This window comes from Haemaphysalis longicornis, unplaced genomic scaffold (genome assembly GCF_048455015.1).
Source record: "Haemaphysalis longicornis isolate Haplotype H1 unplaced genomic scaffold, Haemaphysalis longicornis Haplotype H1 scaffold_8, whole genome shotgun sequence".
In the NCBI taxonomy this organism is placed as follows: Eukaryota; Metazoa; Arthropoda; class Arachnida; order Ixodida; family Ixodidae; genus Haemaphysalis; species Haemaphysalis longicornis.
The window spans coordinates 158,024,312-158,041,183 of NW_027526445.1; the positions used below are offsets into that span (position 1 = coordinate 158,024,312).

Consider the following 16,872-nt stretch of genomic DNA (forward strand, 5'->3'; position numbering starts at 1 on the left):
ATGTCTGAACCCGGCCTCACCGACCTCGAGCGCATGCTTTTCCGACAGGTTGAAGCCTTCCCGAGGTAGGTCGGGCTTTACCGCGGCCCACGGAACTTCACCGCAGTGCACCAAACTTGTATCACGCGCACACAAGGCAACGGCGAAGCACATCGCGCTGAATCGTATTCCTGTGTGGGGTCAAGAGGAACGATAGACGTCGAGATTTTTTTGCTAGTGGTACGAGCGATCCTGTTAAAGAGTTTCCACGGAATAATTCGGAGGAGGTGCTCCGAAGACGTGCAGCTGAAACGGACGAGATGTCCGACAAGCAAAAGTAACGCCGCGTGGCGCTGTTTTTCACGGATTTCTTTCCAACCATTAATCGGTGTCCATCTCATCACTCCGTGCGAAATGAAAACACGCAGAAAAACTGGCAGAACGGAGGAAACTAACGCTTACCCGCCGCGGTGGCTCAGTGGCTAAGGCGTTGCGCTGCTGAGCACGAGGTCACGGGTACGATTCCCGGCCGCGGCGGCCGCTTTTCTGATGGAGGCGAAAAGCAAAAACGCCCGCGTGTACGAGATTTCGGCGCACGTGAAAGATCTCTACGTGGTCAGAATTAAACCTTGAGCCCTCCACTACGGCGCGCCTCATCGCCTGCGTTGCGTCGGCGCGTTAAACCCCACAATCAATCAAACTAACGCTTGCACATTACTGTTGCCATGAATACCACTATCTCACTAGACATTTTTTATTGCCCCCCGCCCTCACCTACACCAACATCCTCACCCACTGTAAGCTACAACGGCGGAAATACAGATCCGACCCTTCTCCCAGGCGCGTGTTGGTGGGGAAGGAAACCCGACCAGAAACCCGACCAAGCCCCCTCCAAGGCATCCTGGACTGAGGACGCCTCTCACCGCAGGAGGGTTGCAAGCTGGGCTAGTTGGATAGACATTCTTGAATTGCTTTGTCCTTGTGGTATTGTCCTTGTCCTTTGATTGCTTGAATTGAATTGAATTGAATAGTATTGAATTGAATTGAATAGTATTGAATTGAATTGAATAGTATTGTCCTTGAATTGCTTTGTCCATCGGCTGTCCTTGTGGTACACTTTCTTCGTCTCCGTCTGAGTTAGCGCTGCTTTTATCCAAGAACGCCTCTCACCGATCGGACGCGGTTACATTGCACTAGCGGTTTACAATAAATATTACTGAATCAATCAACCAATCAGTCCATCAATCAATACACTTGCTGAGCACACCAGCCATGCCGAGGATTAATATTTGAACACGCTTTGTGAACATAACCATAGCCGTAAGCAGAAACGGAAAATACAGTTGACTGGTATAGGTGCAAGCCTGGAGATCCAACCGGCGTGGAACTGGTACATGCGGTGGGGAATTGGGAAAAGAACGCACAGAAGAGTCGTTTGTAGGCGGATTTTGAGTGTGATCCAGTGGGAAAAGACTGCGGTCAGAAGTTATCTCCGATTATTCTACTTACATGCAACGCATTCTTCGGCTTGGGATGATTACTCGCTATTTTCTCGTGGGCAACCGCAGGTACGGATCCTTGGATCGGTAGTGTGAGTATTGCAAGCGGGATTAATGCTCCAGCGGGTGAAGCTGCAGGAGCATGCTTCACCGCTATAATACCCCTCGTGCGGCGGTGCACCCTTTACAGGCAAATCGGTAGTAGGTCAGAAAGCCGCCGGCCAGCCGGGATAGTATGCAAATAATGCATGTTCGCCCAGAACATGCCAACAGAGTAGAACCGTGGGCCTGAAAATTAATATGCAGAAAACTAAAGTAATGATCAATAACCTCGGGACAGCACAGCGGTTTGAGATAGGTGGCGAGGTAGTGGAAGTGGTAAGCGAATATATCTACTTAGGCCAAATTGTGACCCCAGATCCAAACCATGAGGCAGAGATAATTAGAAGGATCAGAATGGGGTGGGGTGCATATGGAAGACATTCTGAGATAATGAATAGCAGCCTACCATTGTCGCTGAAGAAGAAAGTGTATGACAGCTGCATCGTACCGGTACTCACCTACGGGGCAGAAACTTGGAGGCTCACTAAGAGGGTTCAACTTAAATTGAGAACGGCTCAGCGGGCAATGGAGCGGAAAATGATAGGTGTAACATTAAGGGAGAAGAAGAGAGCGGAGTGGGTCAGGGAGCAAACTGGTGTTAAAGACATATTAGTAGAAATTAAGAAGAAGAAATGGATGTGGGCAGGGCATGTAATGCGAAGGCAAGATAACCGCTGGTCATTAAGGGTAACAGAGTGGATCCCTAGAGAAGGCAAGCGTTGCAGGGGGCGGCAGCAAGTTAGATGGGCATATGAGATCAAGAAGTTTGCGGGGATAAATTGGTCACAGTTGCCACAGGACCGAGGCAATTGGAGAATAATGGGAGAGGCCTTTGCCCTGCAGTGGGCGTAGATAGGCTGGTGATGATGATGATGATGGTGAATGCATGTATTAATAGCTTAATTTTTTTACATCCCTTCTAACTTTAATTTCCCCGTGGAGTGTTAATGGCCCGTGGCGCTGGAAATCCGGCGTCGTCGTCGACGTTGACAGTGAGCGAAAACCCCTGTAGCGCCACTCTGCGGCAGCCTCGGCAACCTGCGGTATCGTTACGCACTGCCCCAACCGATGGCGCGCGAGCAGGAGCGGCAAAGTTTTCACCGCTCGTGGGCTTTGCGGAGGGAAACGATGACGTCAGCGCCAGGGTGTAATACGCCATAGCGCTCACTCCTTGTAGTCTAGTGGTGGACGTGTATATCGGAGCCGGGTTCACTACATACTGCACAAGTGAACTGAGACGGGCTAGTTGGTGCATGATGCCACTTTGAAAAAACAGCGCCAAAAAACGATACGACAGGGAGTAGTGCAGTGTTTGTCTTTACCCAGCGCAGTGTTTGTCTTTACTCCCTGTCGTATCGTTTTTTGGCGCTGTTTTTTCCAAGTGGTTCACTACATCTTCCTTATCGCCGAGTACGATACCGCTACCGCGCTCCACGTTTCAATGAGAAGCCTGAGCGCATCCTCCAATGTTTCGTTTCATCAGGGGCCGCGGGCGTACTCGGGCCTGAGTGCCTGTCTTCGGTGACCGTGGAGCGGTGCCCGTCGCCCCATCCGGCCTGGGTGTTCTCTGCCCGCAGCATACTGGGCGGCGCCTGCCTGCGCTGGGACCCCAACAGCCAGTGTCTCGATCCGGGCGAGAACGCCTTCGCCACGCTGCTCGAGTGCTGGCGAGTTTGCCGCAGTGAGTGCATCCCAGTGGCCGTCTTTTTTAACAAGTCGAATGCCTTGCATGTCAAATTACGAGAAAGGCGGCGGCCTTGTCAATACCGAAACATTGTCATAAAAACATGTTATCAGGCGCGCGCATGACTAAAGAATAAAGCAGAAATAAAATGAGCACGCGCCTCCGTTGCTAGGCAACGCCTGGACCCTGTCGGACGCGCGAGCTCCTGCGGAACGTAAGGACTCTGTTCGGCTGACGCCTTCCTGGAAGGCACTCCTGATAAACGGGTTCAGTCCGGATTGGTCGGCTACGGAGACAGAAATGCTGTGTCACTGAAAAGATGTGCCACTTGCCAAGTAGACAGAAGACAAAGACAGAAAAGATGTGCCACTTGCCAAGTACTGGCGCTGGAACAAGAAAAATACCCGTGACACCACAACCGCAGCCCCGTATTGAGCTGTGACTGTGGTGTAATAAGTTTGCAGCGCATTTATCCCCACAAAATTGATGCATGTCGAAATATTACAGTAATAAATTTCGTCCGTGGGACTCTATATTATGGCCCACATTCTAAAAGAAATGCGCCCATGCACAATGTATATATGGTAAACCATCAGCGTTCCCACTTACCAGTGCCCGTAGATTCTAGAATGTAGTTACCTGTTCTATAAAACCAACCAGTCTGTCTACCTTAGCTTCCAACTCTTTTCAAACCTGTATTTTTTGCGCATGCGCATAAGGTACCGCCGGAGGAGATTTCTGCGTACGCGGGACCGCATTTTTTTTTTTTTCATTCTACCAAACCATATAAAGCTTCGCTTGAAAAAACATCCTAATTTACGCCAAGCAATAGTGCTCAGCAAAACAACGCCCACACCAGTGGGCCACCGCAGCTGGCCTCGCGTTTGTATACAAGGCAAAACGTTTCCCAAACTGTGGCTGTTTCGCACGCAGACGGCACGTCCAATCGGTGCGGGCCACCGCGAAGCCGCACTTGTCGGGACGACGACCGGCGGATCGAGTACGTTGTGAACGCCGTGCCCTCGTCAGCCCCGGCGGCCAATGAAAGCGGTGGGCCCCAGCTGCACTGCTCGCGGATACCACCCGACATGTGCACCGGCGATGGCCGGGGGTTCAAGTCCCTGCAGGCGTGCCGTGACACCTGTTTCGCCACACCTGTGCGTTGCGTAATGCTTACACCTGTGGTGCAGTCAAAGGGAAAGAAGCTGCTGGCGCGATGCCTGAGCGGCGATTGCATCCTGCTCACATAATAACAAACTAAATAAGAAGCTCCATGTAGCCCGGAATTTTATATAAGCGATTCGAGTCTTTGGCAACGTGACTAGGCGAAGGTTTCCATCATGGGCGTGCACCCGTGTCTTGACACCTTTTCCTTCACACGAGCATCTCTGGTCTGCTTCAGTCATGGTTTTTAGATAGCAGGCTGTCTTGTGGTCTATCTACGACCACTCTAGGCCAGTATGCTTCGTCATCCTCCACGTCAAGGACAAAATTGAGGCATCTAGCGTGGTGTAAGATCCTTAACCACCTGGGGCGGTATTCTCGTAACTGTCCCTTTTGAAAAAGTCCCTTTTGTGTCCCTTTCATCGTGACTTACTTCCGGTTAAGCAGTGGGCCTTTGATTCAAATAACTTAACTGTTCTTGCAAACGCATTTTAAAGAACTGAAACCGTAACAGAGTATCTTTTATGTGTTTATTGTTCCGCAAGCGAACTAACATTAAGGCGACGAAAAATCGTCTGCTCCAAATCGTCTGCTCGGAGTAGCCACGGCTCATAGCTCCGCCGTGCTTGCATGGCGTCACATCCGGGTGTTCGCTTTTAGCCGATCAGGGCTCGCTCAAAACAGACACCTTTGAAAGGGGCACAAAAGGGACAAAACACGGGAATACTGCCCCAGTTGTGATTGTGGTTTCTTCTGCTAGTGTCGGCGGCTCGACAGTGGCACAAGTCGGCTAAGCGTGTCGGCGTATCTTAAAAAGAGAAGAAGAAGAAACAGCCGTCGTACGCTGCAACAGCTCTTACGTCAGTTTTTCATTGGCGGCTTTGAAATTTCGTCTGTCGTATACTGCCAGTATTTTTACATCGGACCGCTGCCGCCAAGATGCAGCGGCGCAAGGAGCATGCCGTAAGACTAAAGCTTTACTAGACACTAAGGAATCTCAGCATATTTACCACCGCCCAAACGCAAAATTATTTTAACCTAATTAAAAATAAAGCGCATTCCATGGATTTCCAGGATTTCTTTTTTCTTGCCGTCGCTTCAGATATTCTCACTTCCGGGATTTTCATTTTACGCTGGCCGTGGGGTAGTCCATTCAGGGAGCGTCTTTTCACATGCCTGAGCCCTTAGCTCGCAGTTACCCTGAATGCCTTTTCACATAGAAAGCTGTACAATCAAGGCAACAACGGTCGCGCGCCCTCCACTATCCGATCTTCGTGCTGCCTGTAAAGGTTGCTTAACCGCAAGCACACCTTTGATGAGGGGAAGGCAATTTATTGAAGGAGAACAATATGTAAAGTTATTTCCCTCTCTCTTTACTATGTGCGTGTGTGTGTGAGTGAGAGAGAGAGAGAGAGAGGGATGGATGGAGGGAGGGAGGGAGGGAGGGAGGGAGGGAGGGAGGGAGGGAGGGAGGGAGGGAGGGAGGCCGTCAAGACGAAATACAACCTTGTTTATTCTTATGAACTACCCTCTGGTAAATCACTCAGCTCCATTCCAGTCACGAAAGGTGTTTTTTAACAAAACGCGATAAATATACAAACCGTCCAAATTTCACGCTACGCGTAGTACGAGCGACGCGATAGAGGGAGCACTCAGAACATAGTCATCATATTGTTAACTGCATAGCACTCAAGTGATGCTATCGAACACAGCTAGAGGCACCACTACAATCGCAAATTCATGTGTCTTGGTGGTGGCTTCGATGGGCGGCCGGCAATCGCACAAAAAAAATGTTGTGACTCCATAACGAACCTTCCTGAAAGCGGCCGGTGCGCTGCCACCGCTTCATGTGTTTTATTTAATATCTACAATATTTGTTGGAAGTCTGCGATAAAATTGGTATGATTCTCATTGGAACAAAGCTGGCTTTTATTGAAGCAAATTTCTGTTCCGTCTTCATGGCCCATTTACAATAACAGAATCTGATGGCGACGGCCGGCTTAAGTGTAACGCAACCGTCCAGCTTGTTTTAAAATTCACCGATAAAATTTACTATGTCGTGTTTTTCACCCTCTAATTTTAACAGCGGAGCTGTTGTAGGTCGACACTTGTCGCAAGTCTGCTGTAGGTCGCGCGTCACGCAGGCGGCCTCACAGAAATTGGTTCCCAGATGCACCGATAGAGGGCACAGTGGTCTCGCAGGGGAGATGGGGGAGGGGGGGTCCTTTCTTTCCCGCTAAGAGAGGGAAGCTGACGTTTCGCTGCCCTATTCCTTAGCGCGAACCGCAGAGTTTGCGTGACAACGGCGCGGCCGTTCTCGGACGGCCACCCGTTGACGTTCGAACCGATCACGAGGGAAGAACACAGATTTCACACTGAACGGAACTGTGTTTAGTAGTTTTTTGTAGCTACACTAACCGAGGTTGAGCAGTTTCGCGTGGCTCCCGGAGAGCCGTGCTGCGCTTGCGCGAGGAGCAGTGACGTCTCACGGCGCACAACTGGCACGCCGGAGCCGCCGCAGCCGCGAATGGATTGGATTGGACTGGACTGGACTGGACTGGACTGGACTGGACTGGATTGGAAATAGTTTTAGCAGCAGTAAGCATGATAATCAGCTAATCCTGACAAACAGGAAGCCTTAGAATACTAAGAATAACGAGCTGAACCTTAGCTCACGCTACGTATATCCTGACATAGCCGAGCTACGCCACTGCTAATTTTTTTTTAGAACAACTATGCACGAACTTTCCCAACAATGTATTGTACTACTGTTTTGCTTTGGTTCAGGTGGATACAACGGCGTTGAACGACAGCCTGGTGGTAACCGTCGTGGACGAACGCTGCCGCGAGGCCGTTCCCGTGCGCCGCTGCAGCTGGAGCCAGCGCCGGCTGCCCTTCTACTTCGACCCGGAAGAGTCCCGGTGCCTTCCCTTCCTGCAACTCTGTCTGGCCAAGGGAGGATTTCCCAACAGGGAAACGTGCGTCCAGCGATGCCTCAATAGGGCGCCCGTTTCCAGCGTTTAACTGAGCCACCGTGGACGACCTTGAGCCGGAGCTTTAACTGTAGCTCAACTGATTAAAAGTTTTTCGGGGCGCTTACGTCTGCTTACGTGCTCCCAGGGGAAAGCCTGGCGATACTTATTAGCAGCCTCCTTTCTGCTTCACCGTGTTCACTTTTATTTATTAGCTTTCGTTTCTTCGTCATGCAACGACAAATACGTCAGCAAGCAGACTTGACACGCCAAAGCTTTTTTAAAACTAGGTGTCTCCGCGGCTGGTGTTCAGATGTTTCACTCACGGGCCATAATGTTCAGCTATCAGGCGGCACGCACTATTCTTCAACTCTTACGTTTCCATTTCATAGTTTTGTGAAGAAATGCTCTACGTGGGTATGTGCCACGAAGAAAGGAACAAGGACTAGCACTTTTTGTTCTATTGCTAGCAACGCGAGGAGACAGAGGCGTGGTAGCCCATCGGGTTGTTACTGTGGGGACCCTACTTCAAATCCCACCGGATAAGTTATTCTTTGTACAGCGGCGGACATTCTTCCGACCTGACAAGAAATACAAAAAGGACGGCTTTTCGCAAGGTTGGTCACTTCTGGCCTTCGCCTTAAGGCGACGTGACTAAAAAGACAGCTGCGGAGAGAATGGAGTGGTCGTGCTATATTTTGACTGGCTTATCCGTCGCAGCATATACGATTTCGTTCTGCGCTTTCTCTGCCTGAAAGTTAACTGCTAGGGCCGTGCAAACGTTCGATGTTTAGGATAGTTAGCGAAAATTTGATGCTGTTTGATTCGTATTCGATTAGACATCGTGGCATATTCCATATTTTCAAGTATCTGTTTCGCGCTGGTTATTCCAGGGTACAGTGATTATTGACACGTTTCTGGGAAAGGTGAAACAATTTCATTTCATCAAGAATTATTGAATTGTTGTAAAAATTAGTGATGAGCGTCTTTTTGAATCCGCGAGCGGGCTAGAAGGCCTTCAAGGCGACTACCAAAGCGCAGACCACGTACTGCGTTTGTATCTTAGGCTCGGAACTTGTGTGCCGCCCTACTTGGTTTGAAAGATGCCATACGGCTCTATGTTGAAGCTCAGGGCATTCATACATGATGATGGGCTTGGTCGGTCTTTTCAGCCTCACACAGTCTGCACTCTGGGGTGTACAAACCTGGGTTAATCAAGGTCAATTTATAATAATTAAGGGAGAGTTGCCTCCATGTCGCCTGCTGTATTTTTGTTCGGTATTCGTGGAGTCAAGGTTAAATTAGTCTTTCATCTCTGTAGTAGGATGTGATGCGATACATAACCATGCGTTCCTTAGACCCTCGTATGCACAATAGGTCGACCACCCGGTTGACGAGTTCTCCGGCAAACCTGTGGGCCGCTTCGTTTCCGTGAATGAGACGAGTGTGCAGGGATCTAGACAATTTGTATCTGGCGGTATGCCAACTGGTTTCTTATTAGAATATGAGACGTCGCCTCGTGAATTTTGTTCTCGGAAAATCTACAAGATAAATTTTGTTGTGGCACTAGTGATGGCAGTTGAGGTTGCTGCCTTTTCCGCTTCTTCCGGCCGCCTTGAACAAACAGCAACTGCGGTGACGGCTACAGTAAGTCCGCTGCACGACAACACGCGTGTACGACCAATCACAGAGACTAGGAGAGCAGAGTAAGCCAATGAGGGTGACCGCTCAACATGATTTCAAAAGAAAATTTCATCTTCGCTGCGATATTATTCAATGTTTGCTTGTTTTGCACAATTTCAGAACGGAGGCCACATTTGGCAAGTGAAATCGGAATGATCGGATTTTATTGGAATAAAATCGGAACTAATTTTATCGAAATGATTGGTTGAAAAAAAAAGAAAACATGGAGCTAAATGGCATGCGCCCTCAAGGTAGTGAATTCGGGTTCCATACGCCCGGGGAGCATTTTTGAAAGCAAAGCTATCTACTTCTACAAGCCAACGGTTTCGTCGTGGCGTGCGCGACAAGAAACTCCCAACTCGGCTGAGGAGGGGGAGGGCGCTTTTCACTCACGGAGCACAGTGTAGATGGAGCGGCGAATGGGCGCCATTACCCAGCGTTCCCCGTGTTCACCCCGGTGGCGGGCACGTCGGCGGAACCCTTCCATCGGCTTTGTCGTCTGCTTTAGCTATGGTTGCTTTGGGCCTGTTTCGGCCCAGCCTCGCGTCCACTGCGTGCTTTCTTCGCATGGCTTGATTAACTTCTTCGACCGCACCTCCTGGGTATCCCGGACCCGACGGAATTAAGTGGTCGTACGGCAAAGATTCGTTAAGAATTGGTTTCCAGGGCGGGAAAACAAAATCTAGGGACCACATACAGGCATCTGGCCGCTAGGGAAACGCTACCTATTGCACAGTGCTTGCCACGAATGGGACTCCGTTTTCTAAATTGGGGAATACCAATTTGGTTGTGTTTTAACAGGTATTACAAAAGGCGAAAGGAGCAACTGGTTCTGATAAATAGCGATTATGAAAGTTCCCTCACCTTTCTCGCAATTCTCAAACTTACTAAACAAACTTGTTTAAATCGGTTAATGGAAATCACTAAGGTCACATGCCGAATTGTTTCGATGTCTGCGCTTGTGTCGCGTGGTGGTGTAGCCCCAAGCTAGCACATCAGGATGGTTAGGTTCCGCTGTGTCACCCTTCGAAAGACGCTCCTCTCCGTTTTCTTTCTGCCGGCGTATGGCCGGACTAGATCGGGGTCGTCCACCGCTCTAGCCCTGCCGTGGCCGACGCTGCTGCGTTCGGGACGCCGCCCCCGCGAATCACAGGTAATGGCTGGCAGAATCTCTGGTTTCACTGTTTGTAGAGCCACGTGTGTGAATTCAAGTGACGTCGCGTGGGGAATTGTTATGGGTGTCATTTACAGCTTTGCTTTCCAACCCCCTTGACAGCGTGGATTGGAGCCTTTTTATCTCCACTTTCTTTCAAGCATTTCAGAATATCAAATTCAACAGAAAAAAAATTATTCCCCTATGCCTTCCTTGACTTTCTTGGCTGCTGTCTTTGCCTTGTGTGCTCACATCTAACGAGGTTCTTATTCCAAGTCCTTGTTAGCTATAAGGAACACACCGTCCGTTATGAAACTGCGGTCGTCAAAAACGGACGCTTCGCATAGTTAGAGACAAAAAAGGCATATCAGTTTAGAGAACATCACTGTACCAAACGTCTTGCTTATTAACGGAATTAAAAAGAAACTGAAGAAATCCCTCTCGGGCCTTGACACACCTGAAGCATCCGGTGAGTAAAGCCGTATCCCTGAGGAAGCATTGGTCGTGCCCCTTTTTATTGTTACGGTGCAGCCTTCCTTTTCGAAGTGGTGAAGCAACTGCTGTGAGGAGAAATCCCCCTGCACGGCATGCATGAGGCCAATCGTGGAGGACGAGAAAGACGACGATCGGTGTGGCGCCCGCCAGGAGCTAGAACGGCCATCTGCTGTGTCTCTGATTTTCCCCTTTCGTAAATAGTGTAAATACCGCTAATTCTAACCGCGTTTACCTCGTCTCAATTAGCAGTCCAATGCAAACAACTAACATTGCTAGCAATTACACAAAATAACCAGCGCACCTTATATCGTCTGTGGCAAAAAAAAAATCAATTATCTTCCTAACAATGGCGATGGTGGAAACGCGATGCTTTTTGCGTTCGAAAGTTAAATGATGAAATACCTAAGTCAAAGCCGCAGCAATCAAAGTCCGAGCATCAATGATCGAGTAGTAGTAGCAGAAAACTTTATTATAAAGTCAGACTATTTAGCTCTCAGAGGGTGGTGCCCTTAGTCCAGGGCCCCATTTGCTGCTGCGATCCGTCTTGCCCGGTCGATCAGTCCGCGCTGGTCGTCCAAGGCTGAGCTGGAAAGAGCGGCTTCCCATCCGGAGGGGGAGGGGCTGGATATAGGCAATTGGGTCGGGGGTTTGGGGCATTCCCATGTTGAGTGGTACAGGTTCGGGTGTCCTTCGCAGGATGGGCATCTGCCTGGGTACATGGTAGGGTAGAATTTGCGCCGGAGCGAGAGGCTAGGAAACGTGCTAGTTTGTAGCTGGCGCCATGCAGTGGCTTTCTCACGGGTGAGTTGCGCGTGTGGCGGAGGAAGTGTCCTACGGGAGAGTCTGTAGTGTTGTAGTATATGTATGTATGTGAGTGGGATACTTTCTGTCTTGTTTGGTTTGGGTTGGTCTTCCGCTGGCGCCCGGAGAGTGAGGCCTCGGGCTACCGCATGAACGCGTTCATTGCCAGGGAAACACGAATGCCCGGGTTTCCAGATTAGACGGACTGGTGGAATCTGAAGTGCAAACTGCCTCCGAGTCAAAGTCCAAACACAGACGAAGGTAAACGAGTCCCTCACGAGGTAGCTGAGAACCCCCCCCTCCCCTTTCGCCCATTGTCGTTCAAAATGAAGCGTTAAAATTCGCTTTAAATGCAAACCCTAGAGTTTCATACTAATATATAGTAGAGGGAAATCTGGCGCCACTGTCTATGGTAGCCGCGCTTCAGCGAGCGTTCCGTCATGTACCCGGCAGGTACGTTCCACTTGTCCTTGGCATGGCTCATGAACAGGCTGAAACGTTGGCTATGGCTGCAAAAAAGCAACAATATTACCGTAGATGGCTCATGAAATTTGTTTTGTTATTGCAAAACTGAAGCTCCAAAATGTCAGTAGTTTTTTTTTTTGCTTAATATACGATGAACATAAAAAAAGTGTTATTTTTTTGTTGATTTTGGCTTCTAGACAAAAAAGAAGCCGTATGGCTAGCTAAGCCAAGCAGGCGAGGAACGGCGCTAGCATATATTAGTATGAAACTCTATGATGCGAACTGCCTCGACCCTGTCGGAATGGCGCAATTGTGCAGACGTCGGTTTTTTAACACGAGGAACCCAGGTTCGATTCCGAACACGGGAAGCGCGTTTTTTTTTTCTTGCGTCATCATCATCACGTGCCGTCCTATTTTGTAAAGTTTGCTTTCCCACAGTGCGTTTTACGTAACGACAGTGCACTCGGTGAGACCTAGCGTTACTAAATGAAGGCTTTAGAGTATCGGCACTCTTTTCTCTCATTGTTATGTGCCGCCAGGATTTCCATTGGTCGGTCGACATCACGTGATGTTGGTTTACATATGGGCGCAGCCATTTTGTTTCTGGGCGCCTCTCCTCTCACTCTCTCTCTCTCTGCTGCGCGGACGCTGGAGCGGCCGGTCACACTCTGCCCGCCACAACCGGCGGCGGTTTCGTTGGGAGAGATGGCAACACTACAAGCCAGAAACAAAATGGCCCCCAGACGCTTCCGGATGCACGAAGGGGCGGTACTCTTAAGCGTAGCTTATTTAGTGACGCTAGTGAGACCAAGAAAGCTCGCTTTAGTACGCCCAGTACCCCCACATTTCCCAAACAGATTTTGGGTATTTACACAGCTGCAAGCGCACTGGAACCTACTGTACGCTGAATTGCGGACGTTGACGTGGAGCACGGCGTCCAGGCTGGACGATAGACCACAAATCGCAAATTCCTTTATTGCTGAGAAATCATTCGATTCTCGTCTCTGGTTCTGACCCATTTTTTTTACTTCCATTCTATCTCTGAAATTGATTAATGTCTTTTGCGTGATGGGTTGTGGTTGATACATTACCGTCACAACCGACATATTACAGGTCACAGGAAAGCGGCAAAAGTGTTCTACCATGGTGCTTTCTCCTCCCTGTACGCCACATGCGTGCATATTTTATGTCCGAAATAAAGCGCAAAATAATCTTGATCCATTCCTTCATTTATGCGTCAATTTATTCATTCTGGGAATGACTCAAAATGCGAAGATGTTCTAATAATGTTCATGTCAGGAAAAACAGTGAACTTAGCACGCTCTCCAGCAGAAAAAGAAAAGATGTTTTAAGAGTACCCAACCCTGTTTGCGTTGTGGTTTAAAAGAAGAAGAAAAAAACACGCGGAGAATATTTCCCTGAATGATTTACGTACACCGTCCCTAGAAAAGCACTCGCGAGTTTCATTGCTCAGGAATGATTCAGTTGCGGTGACCTCCTACCGAGGTCCTTAGGAGACGAGGAAGTAGTTTTTAGGTTTTTATTTCCGTGAGCTTTTCTCGGAACGAAATTTTTGAAGTTCGCACCTCATCCGAAGTTCTGCTTTGCTTCGTAAGGATTTTACACGCCTTTTGGGACACCAAATCCTGCCGTACTTCCGCATTCGACGCAATCGTCAAGTGAAAACGACTTTGACACAATAAAAATTTTGCTTTTATCACCGTTCCGTCGGACTTTGTGAAAAAGCACTAGAAGTGCGCTTGTATACATTGGTCAGCAGAACAAGTTTGCATAACCTCCTCCACGCACGCACACATGCGCACGCATAGCAATATTGCAAATACGTTTTTATGAGCTTCAGTCTGGCGTAGAGCACTGCACAACTCTGCCTGCGGTAAAAAAAGTCGATAGACAACAATTCAAGCGAACCCATCGGCGCCACGAGAGAGGTCAACCTTTTTTTTACTGGCTTTAGTTGGGACACGCAAATGAAAGTCTACAGAAGAAATTGCTAGGTAGCCGCACAGGTGAAACGTTCGTACTTCGCAGCACGTAACCCAACTTCAGTCATACTTGTGGTTTATTAAAGACGCACACGCCTTTTTTACTACAACTCTGATTTCTCTTTACTCTCAAAAACGAGAAATTCACCAAGTGGCATCTCACTTTATCTCTCCCGACTATATCCCACCTCCCTTTCAGTAGGCGTCGACGTTCTCGCCACTCCTCCTCGCACGTGGCATGCGACCTCGCGTAAGTAATACTAGAATGGTAATGCCGTGACACCGGGATAAATTTTTGCCTCTAAACCACTTCCGGGGTCTAGACCGTTTCACGACAAGGACCGCTTTGACGGTGACCGCGCGCCAGCGGCGCTCACCGGTTTAAACGTTCGTTTTACAGTCGGGAGCCCGGGCAAGAGCGCAAGGGGAGCGTACTAACAGGAGCCATAAAGGCAAAATACACCCGTATTCATTTCGAAAGAACTTGGCTTTGGTCACTCACACACCTTCATTGTAAGTTTTTAACTAAAATACACATAGAATATTGAAAAAGTCAAACTTCCTTCTATAGTGATGTAATATTGGTTGGAGAGACTAAATAGGGGCCACAAATAAAAAAAACATAGTTATGAGTGTGCTAACTGCACGTTATCATTGAAGTTATGGGATAAAAAACTAGAGGCCCCACTACGATCGCCCAGTTGTGTTTCCTAGCTGTGCCTCACGTCGGCGTCCGCCAATCGCACAAGAGAGAGAGAGAGAGAGAGAGAGAGTAAACTTTATTCAGTTTGCCAGCTGTCTTGCTTAGTCGTCGGCCGTGAGCCCTTGGGCTCTAGCAGCGTTCTCAGCCAGCTGGACGGCCCAGAGTTGATCTTCCGGGCCGGAGCTGAGCAGCACGGTCTCCCACTGCTCACTGTTAATGATTGTGCGGTCATTTGTGATCGCCTGTGGACATTGATTTTTCACAGCGAGGCAATCGTTTGCAGAGGGTGTCCGCAGTTAAAAATACCAAGAAAAGACCGAGCACTCGTGCACGCGTGCCTCGAGCGCGCGTTCGTCAAGCGAAGCATCCCCACTTAGAGAAATTAGCCAATATTGGTGTGACCGCGCAGAGCAGCCGTCGGGGCAAAAGAGATCGGCCAGGGTCGCAGACACGACTCAACGCTTCCACAGTCATACAAAAAAGCACAGTCGCGCGTAAATGCGCCGAAAAGCACGTACGTCACATAAACACAGTGCGCCACGCCACAATTAGCAAAAAAAAAAAAAAAAAATCCCCCGTTCGCCGCGTGCCTCGAGCGCACGTACTTTTCTGATAAGTTGAAATATGAACAACTGTACATGCTGCGCTCCCTGGCGACGGGCCGTGCATGCACAGCAGCCATAACGTTGGGAAAGCCCTCTGGGAACTTATTCATACTGCGCACGCGCAACCCCTCGCTTAGAATGCGGATCATATACTGAAAACCACGCGCAGCGTTGTTCGTATTTCAATTAAGCACGGTAGTACGTCAAGCCAAGCATACACACTTCGGGAGATTGACAAACAATGGCCACAGAAAGACTCCAGCGTTTGCCGTATCGTGGCAACACTTGCTCGGAACGAGAAAGACACACCTGTTCATAGCGCACGCCCCTCGTTCGTTCGTATTCGTGTCGTCGTGCGCATGCGCTCTGTGCCGTAGAAGAGCCGCGATTATAATGTCTAAGCTCCTGTAGATGATCATCGACGCCATGAAGCCATTTAACTTCATGCGCATCCATCCGTACGACATCCCCACGAGACGCCGAAGAACTCGCCATTGCCTTAGCCCTCATCCAATGTTCCAGCAGAGTCATCATCACTGACTCTCAAGCAGCCTGCCGCAGTTTCCTTTCAGGGAGGGTTGCACCAACGACCCTGCGGTTACTTCAGCCATACCGTCCATCTCACCGAGTGGCGATCGTTTGGACACCTGCCCATGCCTCTGTAACGGGCAACAACTTCGCCCACCAACAGGCTCGCGAACTGGCCTACCGAGCCCCAGAGGTCACCGCATCTCCGACGCTACTTCTCACCTATCAAGACATTACCCAATTTTACCGGACCACCAGACAAAAATTCCCGTGCCCTCACCCATCCCTCAGCAAAACTCAGGAAATAACACTCCGACAATTACAAGCAGGCACGTACGTTCACCCGGTTCGAATGAATTTATTGTTTCCCACACAGTACTCCGCGCTATTCAAGTTTTGTCCACAGCTAGGTACCCTCCAGCATATAATTGTGGAATGCGCTCACAACCCAGCCCTACCACCCCTCTCCACCTGTTCCTTTCCTGAGCTGTGGGAGACACTGTTGACCAGCTGTCAACCGGAGGACCAGGCTCTCCTGGTGACAAGGGCCAAGACGGCGAGGGCAACGCATGGATTCCCGGACTAGGGTTCCACTCTCACATTTGAGCTCATTAAAATGTTTTGTTTCTCTCGACGCCACATGGCCCGGCCGCAGATTGTTCGCACGGCCGCGGAAGAGGCCGTGCTTCGAGAGGCTCGGCGGGCAAAGCATCAGCTAGAGAGATATAAGTCGCGCCTGCATAGTGGCGTACGAAAGCGTCGAGCAAAACGACGCTCTCAGTCTGGCCTTGCTCAATATAAGCTCATCGAAATTCCATTCCGCCGATGTCAACCCCGACACCACAGTGATACTAAAGCTTAACTTTGTGTCCGTCAATGATCATCTACAAAGGCTTCGCCATTTAGGTCTTGCTCATGCGTGCAAACTTCCCTGAATTTTTATGACGCCATAGAGGAATCACCGGCAATTGCCCGAAAAATCGTCACTGCTTCAAATGTCTACCGTAATATCTCCATGTTTAGTTTGGTTTGCTAT

General features: G+C 49.4%; 1 protein-coding gene across 1 annotated transcript in view; it reads left to right on the forward strand.

Moving 5' to 3' along the window:
- LOC144148554 (uncharacterized) overlaps window positions 1-16,872 on the forward strand; it is a 62,685-nt gene continuing 45,813 nt past the window's right edge. The window contains exons 1-4 of the mRNA XM_077680072.1: window positions 1-65; window positions 3,158-3,261; window positions 4,198-4,421; window positions 7,216-7,406. Of these exons, the coding sequence (XP_077536198.1) occupies window positions 1-65; window positions 3,158-3,261; window positions 4,198-4,421; window positions 7,216-7,406 (584 nt within the window). The remainder of the gene's footprint in view (window positions 66-3,157; window positions 3,262-4,197; window positions 4,422-7,215; window positions 7,407-16,872) is intronic.